The 16,921-nt window shown below is 35.9% G+C and overlaps 1 protein-coding gene across 9 annotated transcripts in view; it reads right to left on the bottom strand.

The window, feature by feature from the left end:
* DNAH6 (dynein axonemal heavy chain 6) overlaps window positions 1–16,921 on the bottom strand; it is a 232,589-nt gene that overhangs the window by 195,590 nt on the left and 20,078 nt on the right. For all 9 annotated transcript variants that reach the window (XM_077843082.1, XM_077843081.1, XM_077843075.1 and 6 more), the window contains one exon: window positions 4,911–5,178. In XM_077843082.1, coding sequence (XP_077699208.1) covers window positions 4,911–5,178 — 268 coding nt within the window. The remainder of the gene's footprint in view (window positions 1–4,910; window positions 5,179–16,921) is intronic.

Here is a 16,921-nt window from a genome sequence, read left to right as displayed (position 1 = left end):
GGTTGGTCACTGGGTCAGAACACCTAAAGGGAAACTTAGAGACTAGAGCTTTTGGAAGATAAGTGCAAAAGAGTTGTGTTTATGTAAAAATCTAAGAAAAACCAGGGCCATGTTGAGGCACATTGTCCTTGGTTGGAACGTAGGAATCCTTTGGAATTACTAATCTTGCCTTCACCACACCACCACACCTTTAATTCCCTAACGTTGGTCAACAGAGCATCTGGGTGATTTGAACAATTTGACACTTAGAGAGCCCATTGCAGCTGTATAGGTCATGGCCCAGCCAGAAGATCTGGGCTCCTGTTTTCACGTATATTTCTGACCCAGGATAGAAAGAGCTACAGTAAAAGGTACCTCCCTTCATAAGCAGAGGAATGGTTATATAGATCTATGAAATTAAGAGTAGTCTGTTTGCAAAGCAATGGCTGCCTAAGAATTAAAAATGGAAAGATTTTAATTACAAAGTAATATTCAAATTAAAAGAAATGAATGACAGTGGTTGAGAATGTAAAAACTAAACAAAAAATTGCCTAAAAGTATCACATGCAACAAAATTACACACTATTAGAAACAAGCAGATTAAAGCAACGTGCAGTATTACATAATATTGAAAAATTAATATTAAGCACACACATAAATCTAGAGAAAAGTGAAACTTGGTAATGTAGGAGACTAGAAGACACTTGAATTTTACAAAACATTAAAGAAAAATTAATATCAATTCTTCATAGATTCCTTAAAAAAATAGAAGGAATATTTTCCAACTCATTCTTTAAAACCATTAGTACCCTGACACCAAAACCAGACAAACACATCACAAGGAAAAAACCCACAAAACTATAGACCAGTCTTCCTTATGAATATTCATGCAAATATCCTTAACATAATGCTAGCAAACCAAATCAAACAACAAAGGGATTATATACCATGACCAAGGGATACAAAGTTGGTTTAATATCCAAAGATCAATCATTATAACAAATCATATTATTCTAATAAAAGGCAAACACTGCATGATAATCTCAATAGATGCAGAAAAAGCATTTAACAGATTCATAATTGCTTCACGATAAAAACATTCAACAAACTAGGAATAGAAAGAAACTTCCTTATTGTATCATGCTTAATGGTGAACTGAAAGCTTTCCTTCTAAGATCAGGAATAAGACAAGGATGTCTGCTTTTGAAACTTCTATTCAGCAGAAAAGTTCTATCCAGGGAACTTAGGCAACAAAATTAAATCATCCAAGTTGGAAAGGAGTTGCAAAACCATATCTATTTGCAGATGACTTATTCTTGTTCATCAGGTATTCTAAGGAGTACATGCATGCACACACACATGCCCCATACTATTAGAATCAGGAATAAATTCTGCAAGATTTCAGGAAACAAGCTACATATACAAAAATTAATTGTATTATATATAGATCATACACACATATTTATACATTTATACTATTTATATATGTACATATATTTATATATATATGAGATGAAAAAACAAAATGAAATTAAGAAAACAATTACACTTACGATAGAATCAAAAAGAATAAAATATTTAGCAATAAATTTAACAAATGCAGTGTAAAATATCCTCTGAAAACTACAAAACATTGTTGAAAGAATTGAAGAAGACCTGAATAAATGGGAAGGCATTGTATGTTCATAGACCAGAAGTTAGTATTGTTAAGATGGCAATACTCTCTGAATTGGTCTATAGATTTAAAGCAATCCCTATCAAAATCCCAGTTTACTTCTTTGCAGAAATTGACAAGATTATCTTTAAATTCATGTGGAAAATCAAGGGCCCAGAAGACTTACACTTCAAAACTGAAAATGCGGATCATCCGGGCACCTGGGTGGGTCAGCTGGTTAAGCATGTTCCTTTAGCTCAGGTCATGATCCCAGGGTCCTGGGATTGAGCTCCACATAAGGCTCTCTGCTCAGCAAGGAGCCTGCTTCTCCCTCTCCCTATGCCCCTCTCCCCCTACTCCTTTTCTCACTCACTCTGCTCTTTTTCTTTCAAATAAATAGATAAGTCTTTAAAAAAAAAAAAAGAAAATGCAGATCATCAAAATTAAAAACTTTTGTGCTTCAAAGGAAACCATCAAGAAAATGTACAGATAACCCACAAAACGGGAGAAAATTTTTGCAAGTCATATATCTGATAAGGGACTTGTATCCAGAATATATAAATAACTCTTATAATTCAATAGTAAAATGAAAATAACTCAATTAAGAAATGGGTAAAGTATCAATATACAGTTCTCCAGATAAGATATACAAATGGTCAATAGGTCCATGAAAAGATGCTCACCATCATTAGTCATTTGGGAAAGATAAATCAAAACCACAATGAGATACCACTTTACAAGCAGTAGGAATGACTATAATGAAAAGGACAGATATAATGGTGAAAACAATGAGAAACCAAAGCCCTCATATGCTGTTGGTGGGAATTTAAAATTATGCAGTAGCTTTGGAAATTGTTTTGCAGGTCCTCAAAAGGTTAAACATAGAGTTACTGGTGACTCAGCAATTCTACTCTTAGGCATATACCCAAGAGAAATGAATACATACATCAAGACAAAAATTTGTACACAAATGTTCGTAACAGTATTATTCATAATATCCAAAAAATGGAAGCAATCCAAATATCCATCAGTAATAGATGGGTGGATATGTAAAATATGTATAACCATACAATGGTATATTATTAATATGCCAATAAAAATAAATGCTGTGCCATGACATAGATGAACGTTGAAAACACTATGCTAAGTGAAAAAAGCCAGCCACCAAGAACCATATATTGTATGGTTCCATTTATATGAAATGTACAGAATAGGCAAACCAATAGGAACAAATAGTAGATTAGTGGTTACCTAGAGCTGGGGCAGGGCCCTGGCAGAGTTGGGGAGAAATGTAGAGTGATCACTAATGGGTAACAGAGTTTCTTTTTTGAAGTGATGAAAATGTTTTAAAATTGACTGTGGTGATGGTTAATCAATCCTGTGAATATAATGAAACCATTGAAAGGTATACTTTAAATGGGTGAATCATAGGGTACATTAACTGTATTTCAATAAAGTTGTTAAAGGGAAACATAGGCACATGCGCCAATAAGGCTTGTTACTGAAAAAAAAGAAAAAGAATCATGAAAAGAAATATTTCAAGGGTAGCTTCACATTTGTCCCTTCAAAACCTAGTCTAGGTGTATCAGCCCTCCTTATTAACTAATTGTAAATATAAGAGTAGTGGTAAGTGTGTGAGTAATTACAGCATCTAATAGACATTTAAACCAACAATGGCTGGGATCCCTGGGTGGGTCAGCGGTTTAGCTCCTGCCTTCAACCCAGGGCGTGATCCTGGAGTCTGGGGATCGAGTTCCACATCGGGCTCCCTGCATGGAGCTTGCTTCTCCCTCTGCCTGTGTCTCTGTCTCTCTGTGTGTCTCTCATGAATAAATAAAATCTTTAAAAAAAAAAAAAAACCGACAATGGGTCTGTCATTTAGGTCAATCTAAGTTTAAATGATGAGAACTTTTTAGTCTCATGTAATGTAGACTACTCTAAATGTAGCCCAGCTACATTTAGGAGAAGATATTATCAACGTCAAAGCACGGTTGGGGGGATCCCTGGGTGGCTCAGCGGTTTGGGGCCTTCCTTTGACTTGAGGCGCCACCCTGAGTCCCCACCTCGGGCTCCCGGCATGGAGCCTGCTTCTCCCTCCTCCTGTGTCTCTGCCTCTCTCTCTCTCTCTCTCATAAATAAATAAATAAATCTTAAAAAAAAAAAAAAAAAAAAGCACGGTTGGTATCAATGGTGGACAGAGGACAACCTCAGTATATAAGAGAACCTTAAGAACCTTAAGAGTCCTTAAGGACCTAGAGACAAATACAGGAAGAACTATTTTATACACCTAGTAACAAACTTATGACATGTATAGTCCCTAAGACATGATGAAAGATGAAAGGTGATAAAAAGACAATAGATTCAAATGATTGATGGATCCTTAAGGAAATTAAAGGTCTAGAAGTTGAGTTTGATATCAAGAAGGACTAGAATATTTTCTTCTCTTTTTTTTAAGATTTTATTTTTTTATTCATGAGAGACACACACATCATTCCTTTGATGTTCCTTTATTTTGTGCCTGACATCTTGATAATGATCTTTCAGGTTAACATATGAAAAGTGAAGTAAATGAGCAGTAAAAAGCAAACTTGAGGCTTCTGATTTGAGAGGGTGGTGACTCAGTGTCATAGAAATAGATAGCTAAGGACCACAACAGTAATGGTGATTCCACTTCATTCCCAGGGGCCAAGCAGAAAACTTGTAATGCAAGTTGAAATTCAGTGAGTGGGTAGAGATTTAAAATATAGCCACACACCGTTTAACAGTTCTTTTTCCATGATGACCCCATCCTGCAAAGTGAATATTAAAATTTTCCCTTCTGTTTGGATTCATGGTAGAGGAGAACCTACAATTGGGAGGTACTGGCCCATGAAAACAAGCCCCCAAATTATTTTGGACCATAGAGTCCAGAGTGACTCAAAGATAAGAGGAGGTAATCAGGGTTGCCTGCCCACTCTGCTCAAGAGTATACATCATTTTCCTAATCAACAACAAAGGGGGCCATGAATCCAAACCTCTGAGGCTGCTTCTATTTGAAGCAGACCTGTGCAACTCTCTTCTTATACTTTTGCATTCTGCAACCATAGTTAAGATGTGAAAACACTGCCAGACTGCCATGACAAGACAGAATGAGAGACAGAATGACAAAACAGAATAAAAATTGTGAATTCTCTTAAAACGATGAAATAGTCTATTTCAAGGGCAGTCTATACCAATGCCTGTAATAGACTCACACTTTATCTGTAATTCTTTTAAAGTATGATAAATAAATACGTACATGATTAACAATGAACAGGTTTTTTTGTAGAGATTTTCGACATCCACTTATTTTCTTGGAACGGACATTCTTCTTCCACACGTTAAAAGCCTTCCATTTCCGGAAAAGTGCAAATATGGGAATCTTAGTGAGTTCTTTGTGATATAGATATTCCTGTTCCCATCGATCAATTTCGATATATTCAATGTCCTCATTATAAATGTGTGTTACTGCTTTTTTGCTAATAGTATAGTAGTCATTTTTATTGATGTTCTCATAACTTACAACTCTATGAACAAATAAAAATTGAGGCAAGTGAATAAAGTATTCAAAACAAAATTAAGCAACTGCATTACTTTTTTGTTCTAAAGAGATAAAACATTTCAGAAAAAACAAATATTATTTAAATTAAAAAGTTCTAACAAACTATGTTCAAATTGAATACTTAAGAAGGGAGAGCTGCTTTTTAAAAAATAGTTGGACTTATTTTAGGTCCTAAAGATATCACAACCTTGGCAATATGTTTGATCATTTCAGTTACATAATTTTTATAAAAACAAATCAATTACAGATTTTTAAAATATAATAGCCCTATATGAAAGCTACCTGAAAATAAGTTTTTATTATTAGCTCTTCAGAAATTATTCAACAATAATAGTGTAAAAGAGTTTTACTTACCCAATATTAAAAAAAATTATGAGAAAGACCAAAGCAAGAAAAGATGAAGTAGATAGGATTTGAATCAAGACTCAGATTAAGTAGAAGAAAAATGCACAATTTATCACAGAACAAAATAATTACTGTTGAGACATTGTTCATTTCAAGCTATTCCTCTTTCAGTTGTCATCAAGGGCATTCCTCAACCTTATGGGTAACAGAAACAGATCAGAAAAGGAAGAAAAGCAAGAGAGATAAAGGCAGGAATAAGGACAGGAGAAGGAAACAGTAATGAGAACAGAAAGGGCTGATTCTCTAAAATTTCTTAAAACAAGAACTTGCCCTACAGGCACAAAGATTTTTTTTGTAACTTTATCTATAACATTAAAATACTGGATGCAACTTAAATACTCAATAATACAATAACTGCGAAACATATTGTGATATAGCAAGTATTATTAAAATATATTTTACAATTTAGGAAAATAAAATTTATAAAGATTCTCTGGTACCTTAGAATAATCAGATAAAGGTTAATTGCAAAACAAAACCCCAAACTGTTTTTATGTTAAAAATTATATGTACTAACAAAGGTTGGACAAGAACACTCCAGTGAAAATCAACTGTTTCCTTTGTCTATGTTCTCTCCTGATCCTTAGCTCTGCATTTTGAACCTGGAATTCACAGGCCTTGAGTATATAGCCTTCAGGTCACCTGTGAAATCCCTGAAATTGTTGTATGTATACAAATTTATGTACATATGTATGATAACTTTTTCAGAAATTGGAATAAGATTCTCTTATGCTTTGTATCTATTAATAAAAAAACTAAAAACCATGGAATAAATCACATTTAGTTTTTAATTTCTATTTTTGTTTAATAAAATAGAAAAATATTTTTATAATTAGGACACACAGGATCAGAATGAAAAACAAGCAAAAACCAAAACCCCAAGCCAAGACCTGTTCACGTGAGCATACAAGGAGAGCCTGGGATGCCAATGATATATTGGACAGTCTGGAAGGTTGCTCTCCTATTTCAGTGCTGTTACAGAAAAATAACAACTTGCTCAGCTTTTACGTAATCCCATCTTTGTCTATGTTCTAATTAACATTTCACATCAGAACTGTCTGAGAAAACGCCAGGTATTACACATTGCGGGTGAGGTGAATGGAAAACATTTTTTTTTCCTGTTTTCTTTGCCTATAGCTGAAGGTATAATTAGGACATTCTTGAGGTGATTCTCTACAAAATTTGAAATTTTAATTTGTCTCTGAGACTAGAGTCAACTTGAGATATTTCATTAATATCAGTTACCAAACCAACCTAAAGACAAATCAAGCAGCTCACTATGGCTTTGGTGTATGTCTAGAAAACTTGCTCTGCATTGGTGTATCTGCTACTAAATAAAGACCCTTCTAGAAGGTAGCAAGTGTGGTCCATGATGTTGAATTCTAACTTACTGGAGCTCAGTGCCACTTAGAAATCTTTTTTATTTATAATTTACTATCTAAGATCCCCATTCTCAAGCCCCTAAGTCTTTTCCTCCTCTACACATTTCTACCCTGCACAGAACAAATGAACACATGCAAGTCTTTTTCAAATACTGGATTGCCACCATCAAAATCATCTGGGGTGCTTATTAAGAATCTAGATTTCTGGGATCCCTGGGTGGCGCAGCGGTTTGGCGCCTGCCTTTGGCCCAGGGCGCGATCCTGGAGACCCTGGATCGAGTCCCACATCAGGCTCCCGGTGCATGGAGCCTGCTTCTCCCTCTGCCTATGTCTCTGCCTCTCTCTATCTCTCTGTATGACTATCATAAATAAATAATAAAAAAAATTAAAAAAAAAAAAAGAATCTAGATTTCTGGGTCTAACACAGAATAAGAATCTCTATGTATGAGCCATGAGACTCAAGATTCCAGTTTAACAAGCTCCCTGAATGATTCAGATACACAGTAATGTTTGTGAACCACTGAACTTTATTTGAAAACGAATAAAAATAAGATGGTCACAAGGTAAGCTCTCTCTTCACCTGAAAATCATCATATTTGGGTGCCCCCATCCCAGCCTCTGAGTGTATCTCATGGTTTCCTCCAGAGATAGGTTTTTTTCTAGCCCTCTTGGCTTTTGGCTACTTTTTCTCTGCATCTTAAAATTTGCAGAACTTCTCTTTAACTTGTAGAAAGCTTCCCTTAGACTTGTAGAATGCTTTCTCTTGACCCTGCTGCCCATTTAACTTAAAATCCCATGTATTCTTCTTTCTCTTAAACTTCCTTTATAATGGTGAGCCATATCCCTCCCATGCATTGCTTTCTAAAGTTTCCAAAAACCAGTCTTGTTTCTCATAATTCTAACAAAATTAGTCTCTCATGGATGAGCAGGGACTTCCTTCAAGCCCAATTCTGTTGGTAGATATAAGGGGCAGCAGGGTGAAGGAAAGTTTTGCAACAATTAAGAGGGCCTATGCACAGCTCTCTGTAATCCTATTCTCCTTAGACTTTCCAGTTCATTACTGAGGGGGTTACTCCTCAAATACACTCCTTGGACCTCTGCACTTACTCCACACTCTACCTCAGATCACACAACCATTTCAGGAGCTGATCCACCACACCACACCTAAATGCTGACAACTGCCTAGTCAACATTGTTGGCATCCAGGATTCACCCTTAAGCTTTGGCTGCTTCTTGGATAATACTTTGGATATTTCTTTCATCAAAGCCTTTCTTTGAGGAAGTAATACAAAAACCTTTAAGACTTAAAAAGAGAACTTCATTTGTTCAAGTGCTATGCTATGTAAAATTCCTTCTTTGCTGCTAAACTAGATGGCTTTATGATCCAATCAACTAAACAGATCCTTGGATAGTAATCTGGACAATATGGGTATCTTGAATAAAATTACATTTTACTATGTTTTACTGAGAAAAAATATCTGGAGTTTTTTCTTGCTGTTCAATGTAGAATCAGGTCAAATTATTTTACTGTAGAACCTATATCTGTCCATCTAAAGTGAAACTTGGACTGTAAGGCTTCAATTAACTTTAAAAGCATGGATGTCTTATTTGAGAGAATCAAATGGAATAAGAGAATTACACAGCTCTGTGGTAGGTCATAAATTGTTCTGTTATTGTTCATTTCAGTTATAACTCAAACTGTACCTATTAGGATGCTAAAAATCTTAATTTCTTCTTCTATAATTCCCTGATTTTACAAAACAATAAGATTTTGATGTGAGTTTTTATTTAAAACCAGGAGCTCAGGGCAGCCCCGGTGGCTCAGCGGATTAGCGCTGCCTTCAGCCCAGGGTGTGATCCTGGATCCCAGGATCGAGTCCCATGTCAGGCTCCCTTGCATGGAGCCTGCTTCTCCCTCTGCCTATGTCTCTGCCTCTCTCTATCTCTGTGTCTGTCATGAATAAATAAGTAAAATCTTAAAAAAATAAAATAAAATAAAAATAAAACCAGGAGCTCTGTTGTTACACCTTAGTGATTGAAAATGCTTCTATTCAATCACAATAGAATAATTGAAAATGCTTCTATTTAAACCGGTCTACCAAGACTAAAAGTGCAGAAGCATGGTTTGTCTCCTGCTCAAAAACTTTAAATAGCCTCCTACTGCTTATATCATCAAATCCAAATTATTCTGCCAAGTGTTTTGGCACTCTTCTCTTGTTTTATATTAGTTCCTTCTCTGTCTCACAAACTGCCCTTTTTCATCAAGCTTATTTATCATATCCACCTTGGGCCATGTTTGAATGCATACATATGTCTTTGTTCACCCTGTTCTCTCTTCCTATCTCTTTCAAGTTTCCGATTTCTACAAGCAAAAAAGTAATTACCTGCTTTAAGGTAGTGCGATGTATTAGATAAAGTCCATATGGCCCTATGCAAATCTAAGTTCTCATTATGTTCATCATTTACAGTTTTAACTGTCATGATTTGAGCATATTTATTGTGTGAAGATAAGCAAGCAACTGTCTGGAAAGAAATTAGCCATTTCTTATGTTCTGCATCATAAACCTCAATTTATTTGATGATGGTCAATATCATGAATCATCATGAATTTAGATCTAGCCTAACCTAGAGAAGAGATATGGTTTACTTTGCTTCTGATTTGATTAACCAGAAATGATGAAATATCTAATAAGGAACTCCTTTTTACCTAGAAAATTAAACAAAGTATAACTAAGAAGAAACTTCCAAATTTCTGTAATAAGAGAGTGCTCTAGGGCCAATGTTTCTCAGTTGTATGGTCCCTGGAACAGCACAATCAGCTTCATGTGGGAATTGCAATTTCCCAGGCTATCTTCTTGACCTACTGAATCAGAAACTCCAGAGGGTTAACATCTGTTTTTTTTTTTTTTTTTTAAGATTTTATTTATTTATTCATGAGAGAAACAGAGAGAAAGAGAGGCAGAGACATAGGCAGAGGGAGAAGCAGGCTCCATGCAGGGAGCCCGATGTGCGACTTGATTCCGGGACTCCAGGATCATGCCCTGGGCTGAAGGCGGCGCTAAACCGCTGAGCCACTCAGGCTGCCCAACAATTTGTTTTAATAAGTCCTTTAGGGCTTGCTTGAGAACCACTGCTCAAAGCCCATGATGTGCAATACTAAGTTGAATACTGGAATCATCTGGCGAGTTGTAAAGAAATACAGGCTCTACCACAAATCAGTTAAATAATGTCTTGGAGTAGGGCCTGGGTGATTCTCATTAGTAGCAAAGGCTGAGAACCACTCTTCTAGGTTCTTCAAATTTTTGTTTGAAATGAAATCATCACCCACTTAATTGTCAGAGCTCCAGAGCAGTGCCACAGCATGTGTATACATGTGTTTGAAGAAAGGGTTAAGGAGACAATGTGAAGCTGAACAGTTTTGATGATTCCAAGTGAAAATACGAGGGACCTTTAATGTTTCCACATGCTGATTGAAATCTGACTGATTAGATTTAAATTTCTTTATGGACTAGCCCAAGAAAATTGTCATTGTGTTATGTAACCCAGCAAGGTTTCTGATAACATGGCTTCAAAATGATTTGTTATTATATAGCACATTTATACCCCACTCCCTAAAGTTGTTCATAATTATGACTTCACACAGAAACCACAATGCTGCCATTTGAGAAAGTACATGATGTTTGGGATATGCTGAAAGTTGGCATCTATCTGTGTTATCTGTTCTAGGCTGCTAAACAGGTAATCTCACTGAAAGGACAGAATAGCTTCATTTTGAAATTTTAAAAGCTTCCTTCCTTAAAAAATACTCTAATAGGCCTAGGAACCATGTGACAATCAATTTGATCACTTAGAAAGTAATATAGTCTGAACCCAGCACAGATGATTATATGGTCTTTATATAACCATGTTTCACAGACTCCTAAATCACTGCATACATCCATCCCTCAAGAAATTGTTCATTGGCTATACAGGACAGAAAGGTGTAATTAGCATTATTTAATTCAAGGTCTCTCAAGCTCAGCACTACTGACATTTTGGGCCAGGTAACTCTTTGTTGTGTGAGGCTGTCTTGTGTACTGTCAGCTGGTTAGCAACTTCCCTTGCCTCTTCCCACTTGATACCAGTAGCACTATACTCTCTAGTTACAATAGTTACTTTCATAGGCTATATTTGGCACCCTCCCTACTTAGAAGGACATAGGACAGGAACTACTTCTCACCATCAAGGCAGCATCAGATTTTCCTTTTCCGTGGGACTACTTGGAAATCTGTTGGCCACCCAGGAATACCCTCTCCCTAGATGACAACTCAGATGTAAGTAGATGAGATCCACATTGGGTTGTATGGAAGCCACCCTAGCTTAACAGCCTTATTATCCACAGGAGCCAGTATCTCTTGCAAAGATTCTATAAGCATAGAATTCAGGATTCTTGCAAGAGACATGCACTATGGATATCCAAAGCTGTGGCTCCCCATCAGGTATTTAGAAGTTATTTTTTAAAAATATTTATCTTTTTTTTTTAATTTTTATTTATTTATGATAGTCACACAGAGAGAGAGAGAGAGAGGCAGAGACATAGGCAGAGGGAGAAGCAGGCTCCATGCAGGGAGCCCGACGTGGGACTCGATCCAGGGTCTCCAGGATCACGCCCTGGGCTGCAGGCAGCACTAAACCGCTGCGCCACAGGGGCTGCCCAAAAATATTTATCTTTTGAGAGAAAGAGTACACACATGAGCTGGGGGAGGGGCAGGGAGAGAGAGAGAATTTCAAGCAGACTCCCTGCTGAGAGGGAAGCCCAAGGACTTGGCCTTGGGCCCCATCTCAAGACCCTGAGACTATGACCTGAGCTGAAACCAAGACACTCAACTGACTGAGTCACCCAAGTGCTCCTAGAATTCATTTTTAGTTATCTGTAATGCATATATAATTTACAAATCAGGGGGCATTTTTATCATAAGCAATATTGCCTAGAAATAACCAACATTCTACTCTTATGAGGATACCAGTGAAACAGAACTTCACAGTTAAGATCAGATTCTCAGGCAAAGAAAATTGCTCTACAGTCCTCTAGAGTAATGCTCTTAAGCAACAAATGTTCCAACATACCCACACAATGGTAACATTCTATAAGGCAAATTGGTGAAGATATTAATTATTAATTTCTTTATATTCATTACAATTTATTTACATTATAATAAGAAAAATAACCTATGAGACATTCAGGGAAATATTCAATATTGAATTTGATAAAACTTCCAGATAAAGCCTAGCTCATAAGCAACCACGGCTGTGATCATACCTCTTTTGAAGTAGCCACCTGAATTTTTAATCAATTCATGATGGTCTGTTCAACTTCTTCACAGTCACCACTACTAAGAAACTTTGTTTATAGAAATAGGAGACAATAAATGGCAGATGATTTATTGCTTTGTCTCTTATGGTTGGAAACCTCCTTTTCCATTAACCAGTATTTGGATAATTCATTCTCTTGAAATTATAAACCAAAGGTACCACCATTCTTTAATTCTAATAGCTATCACTTTTCGCCCTTTGATAAATGCAGTGTTAAAATTTGTTGTGAAATGCAAACTGATTTAAAATCCAAATGTTTCCACATCAAGTATTTCAGAAACAATGGTGAAGCTTTCTCTGAAACAGACATTACTCTGTTTGACTTTAGGTTTCTTTAGGTGTAAATCCGTTACAATCACTAAAATCAAAGAGAAGCATTTTAAATATCATTTTTCCAAAGCTGAATTCCAAGGTGTTTTGAATTCTTAATCTTTGTTGTCAGTACGTGTTGACACACTTTCAGCCAGGTCCCATAATTTTTTATGAAATTCATTCAGGTGCTCAAATGTCAATTAACTAATCCAGCGGTGAAACCAACTATTCATTAAATCTGCACAGTTATTTGCAATATATTCTCTAATTCTTGACAAAACGTTTCCTTTGAATTACTAATGCACTTAAATCTGAAACAACAAAAAGTAGTATTCTGCTCATATTTTTTGTTATGTCTTGGACTTTATTGTCACAATTTTGATAATATTTAATTTGGAATTAATAACTGCAGGGAAACATTTACATATGGGAGTTCCTTTGCAAATAATGTATTAGTTGAATGTAGGATTGTCAGAATAAACTCTAGATGTAATATTTATTTTTAAGAACTATTTCCATAATGTCTTATTTGCCTTAAATATTTCATTGCCAGTAGTTTATTCCCCCTCCTCACAACAAAGTTCTTCCAAACATTTCACTTCAGTGATCCAAAATAGTGCTGTTATCTAGCAGTTACTAGTAACCATACATTCATCGATATTCAATAAAACTCTCTTTTCTGCAATAAAATTTTAATAATGTCCTGGAATGTGTTAATCTCTATTATCTGATTTGTTGATCTACTAGTAGTAGTATTGATAAATTTACTTTGCTTTTCTAGTAACAAATGGAATGGAAAAATGTCCACACAGGCTGGTAAAATTGCAATTCTGCAATAGTGAGTTTTTCTGACATTAGATACTATGTGTTCTTATATTTCTAGCTTCTTAAGCTTATTGATGAGATATTAATCTAAAAACAGAATTTGGTTTCATATTTTGTTCTTCAATATGCCTTAAAAAGTTTAAATCCTTTTCTGTGTATGGTGGATACCTTTTGGTAAGGTATTGATATAGCTTACTTGGAACTATGGATTTATTTGATCACATTTCCATACAAATAAGGTATTTAGGCAAAGTATGGGAACATTGCTGTGATTCACAAATCCAAGTTTGAGATACTTTTAATTATGTTGCCTAATTTATAATCTTTTTTTTCAACCACAGTATTTATCTTATAGCTCTAGTAATTTTCTAACTCTAGTAATAAACTGTCAAAGAAGACATAAATACATGGAAATAGTCCATGCTCATGGAATGGTAGAATTAATATTGTTAAAATGTCCATACTACTCAAAGCATTGTACAGATTCAGTATAATCCATATTAAAATTCTAAATACATTCTTCACAGAAATAGAACAAACAATACTAAAATTTGTAAGAAATCATAAAAGAACCCAGATAGCCCAAGTATTCTGAGACAGAACAAAGCTGGAGATATCATGCCCCCTGATTCCAAATGATATTACAAAGCTAACCTAATCAAGCCAGTATGGTATTGGCATAAAAAGAGACACATGAATCAAGAGAATAGAATAAAGAGCCCAGAAATGAAATGAACCCCTGTATATATGGTCAATTACTTTATGACAAAGGAGCCAAGAATATGCTATGGGGAAAGAACAGAATATTCAAGTAATAGTGATGAGAAAACTGGACAGCCACATGCAAAAGGATGAAACCGAACCACCATTTAACACCATACACAAAACTAAATCAAAATGGATTAAAGACTTGAACATGAAGCCTGAAACCATAAAACTCCTAGAAGAAAACATAGAACACCAGTTTTCAAGAAGAAAACTCCTTGAGATTGATCTTGGCGATGATTTCTTGGATTTGACGCCAAAGGCATAGGCAACAAAAGCTAAAATAAACAAGTAAGACTACATCAAGTTAAAGAGATACTCCAAAGTAAAGGAAATCTTCAAAATGAAAAGGCAATCTACTGAAAGGGAGAAGATACCTGCAAATCATATATCTGATAAAGCATTAATATCCAAAATATATTAGGAACTCATATAACTCAATAACAAAAAAACCCCCAAACAATCCAATTAAAAAATGGGCAGAGCTTTGAAAGAATTAATAAGACAGATAAACCATTAGCCAGCCTTATTAAAAGAAGAGGGAAAAGACTCAAATTAATAAAATCATGAATGAGAAAGGAGAGATCACCACCAATACCAAGAAAATACAAACGATCTTAAAAACTTATGAGCAGCTATACACCAATAAATTAGTCAATCTAGAAGAAATGGACGCATTTCTGGAAAACCACAAACTACCAAAACTGGAACAGGAAGAAATAGAAAACCTGACAGGCCGATAACCAGGGAGGAAATTGAAGCAGTCATCAAAAACCTCCCACGACACAGAAGTCCAGGGCCAGATGGCTTCCCTGGGGAATTCTATCAAACATTTAAAGAAGAAATAATACCTATTCTACTAAAGCTGTTCAGAAAGATAGAAATAGATGGAGTACTTCCAAACTTGTTCTATGAGGCCAGCATCACCTTAATTCCAAAACCAGACAGACCCCACCAAAAAGGAGAATTATAGACCAATATCCCTGATGAACACAGATGTAAAAATTCTCAACAACATACTAGCCAATAGGATCCAACAATACATTAAGATTATTCATTATGACCAAGTGGGATTTATCCCTGGGATGCAAGCTGGTTCAGCACTCGTAAAGCAATCAATGTGATTCATCATATCAGCAAGAGAAAAAACAAGAACCATACGATCCTCTAAATAGATGCAGAGAAAGCATTCGACAAAATACAGCATCCATTCCTGATCAAAATTCTTCAGTGTAGGGATAGAGGGAACATTCCTCAACATCTTAAAAGCCATCTACGAAAAGCCCACAGCAAATATCATTCTCAATGGGGAAGCACTGGGAGCCTTTCCCTTAAGATCAGGAACAAGATAGGGATGTCCACTCTCACCACTGCTATTCAACATAGTACTAGAAGTCCTAGCCTCAGCAATCAGGCAACAAAAAGAAATAAAAGGCATTCAAATTGGCAAAGAAGAAGTCAAACTCTCCCTCCTCGCAGATGACAAGATACTGTACATAGAAAACCCAAAAGACTCCACCCCAAGATTGCTAGAACTCATACAGCAATTTGGTAGCGTGGCAGGATACAAAATCAATGCCCAGAAATCAGTGGCATTTCTATACACTAACAATGACACTGAAGAAAGAGAAATTAAGGAGTCAATCCCATTTACAATTGCACCCAAAAGCATAAGATACCTAGGAATAAATCTAACCAAAGAGGTAAAGGATCTATACCCTAAAAACTACAAAACACTTCTGAAAGAAATTGAGGAAGACACAAAGAGATGGAAAAATATTCCATGCTCATGGATTGGCAGAATTAATATTGTGAAAATATCAATGTTACCCAGGGCAATTTACCCATTTAATGCAATCCCTATCAAAATACCTTCTTCAGAGAGTTGGAACAAATCATCTTAAGATTGGTGTGGAATCAGAAAAGACCCCAAATAGCCAGGGGAATATTAAAAAAGAAACCATATCTGGGGGCATCACAATGGCAGATTTCAGGTTGTACTACAAAGCTGTGGTCATCAAGACAGTGTGGTACTGGCACAAAAACAGACACATAGATCAATGGAACAGAATAGAGAACCCAGAAGTGGACCCTCAACTTTATGGTCAACTAATATTCGACAAAGCAGGAAAGACTATCCACTGGAAAAAAGACAGTCTCTTCAATAAATGGTGCTGGGAAAATTGGACATCCACATGCAGAAGAATGAAACTAGACCACTCTCTTTCACCATACACAAAGATAAACTCAAAAGGGATGAGAGATCTAAATGTGAGACAAGATTCCATCAAAATCCTAGAGGAGGACACAGGCAACACCCTTTTTGAACTTGGCCACAGCAACTTCTTGCAAGATACATCCATGAAGGCAAAAGAAACAAAAGCAAAAATGGATTATTGGAACTTCATCAAGATAAGAAACTTCTGCACTGCAAAAGAAACAGTCAACAAAACTAAAAGACAACCTACAGAATGGGAGAAGATATTTGCAAATGACCTATCAGATAAAGGGCTAGTATCCAAGATCTATAAAGAACTTACTAAACTCAACAGCAAAGAAACAATCCAATCATGAAATGGGGAAAAGACATGAACAGAATTTTCACAGAGGAAGACACAGACATGGACAACAAGCACATGAGAAAATGCTCCGCATCACTGGCCATTA

This window comes from Canis aureus, chromosome 12 (genome assembly GCF_053574225.1).
Source record: "Canis aureus isolate CA01 chromosome 12, VMU_Caureus_v.1.0, whole genome shotgun sequence".
NCBI classification, from domain to species: domain Eukaryota; kingdom Metazoa; phylum Chordata; class Mammalia; order Carnivora; family Canidae; genus Canis; species Canis aureus.
The sequence above is the reverse complement of the archived record's forward strand: the minus strand, read 5'-3'. Positions and strand labels throughout refer to the sequence as shown.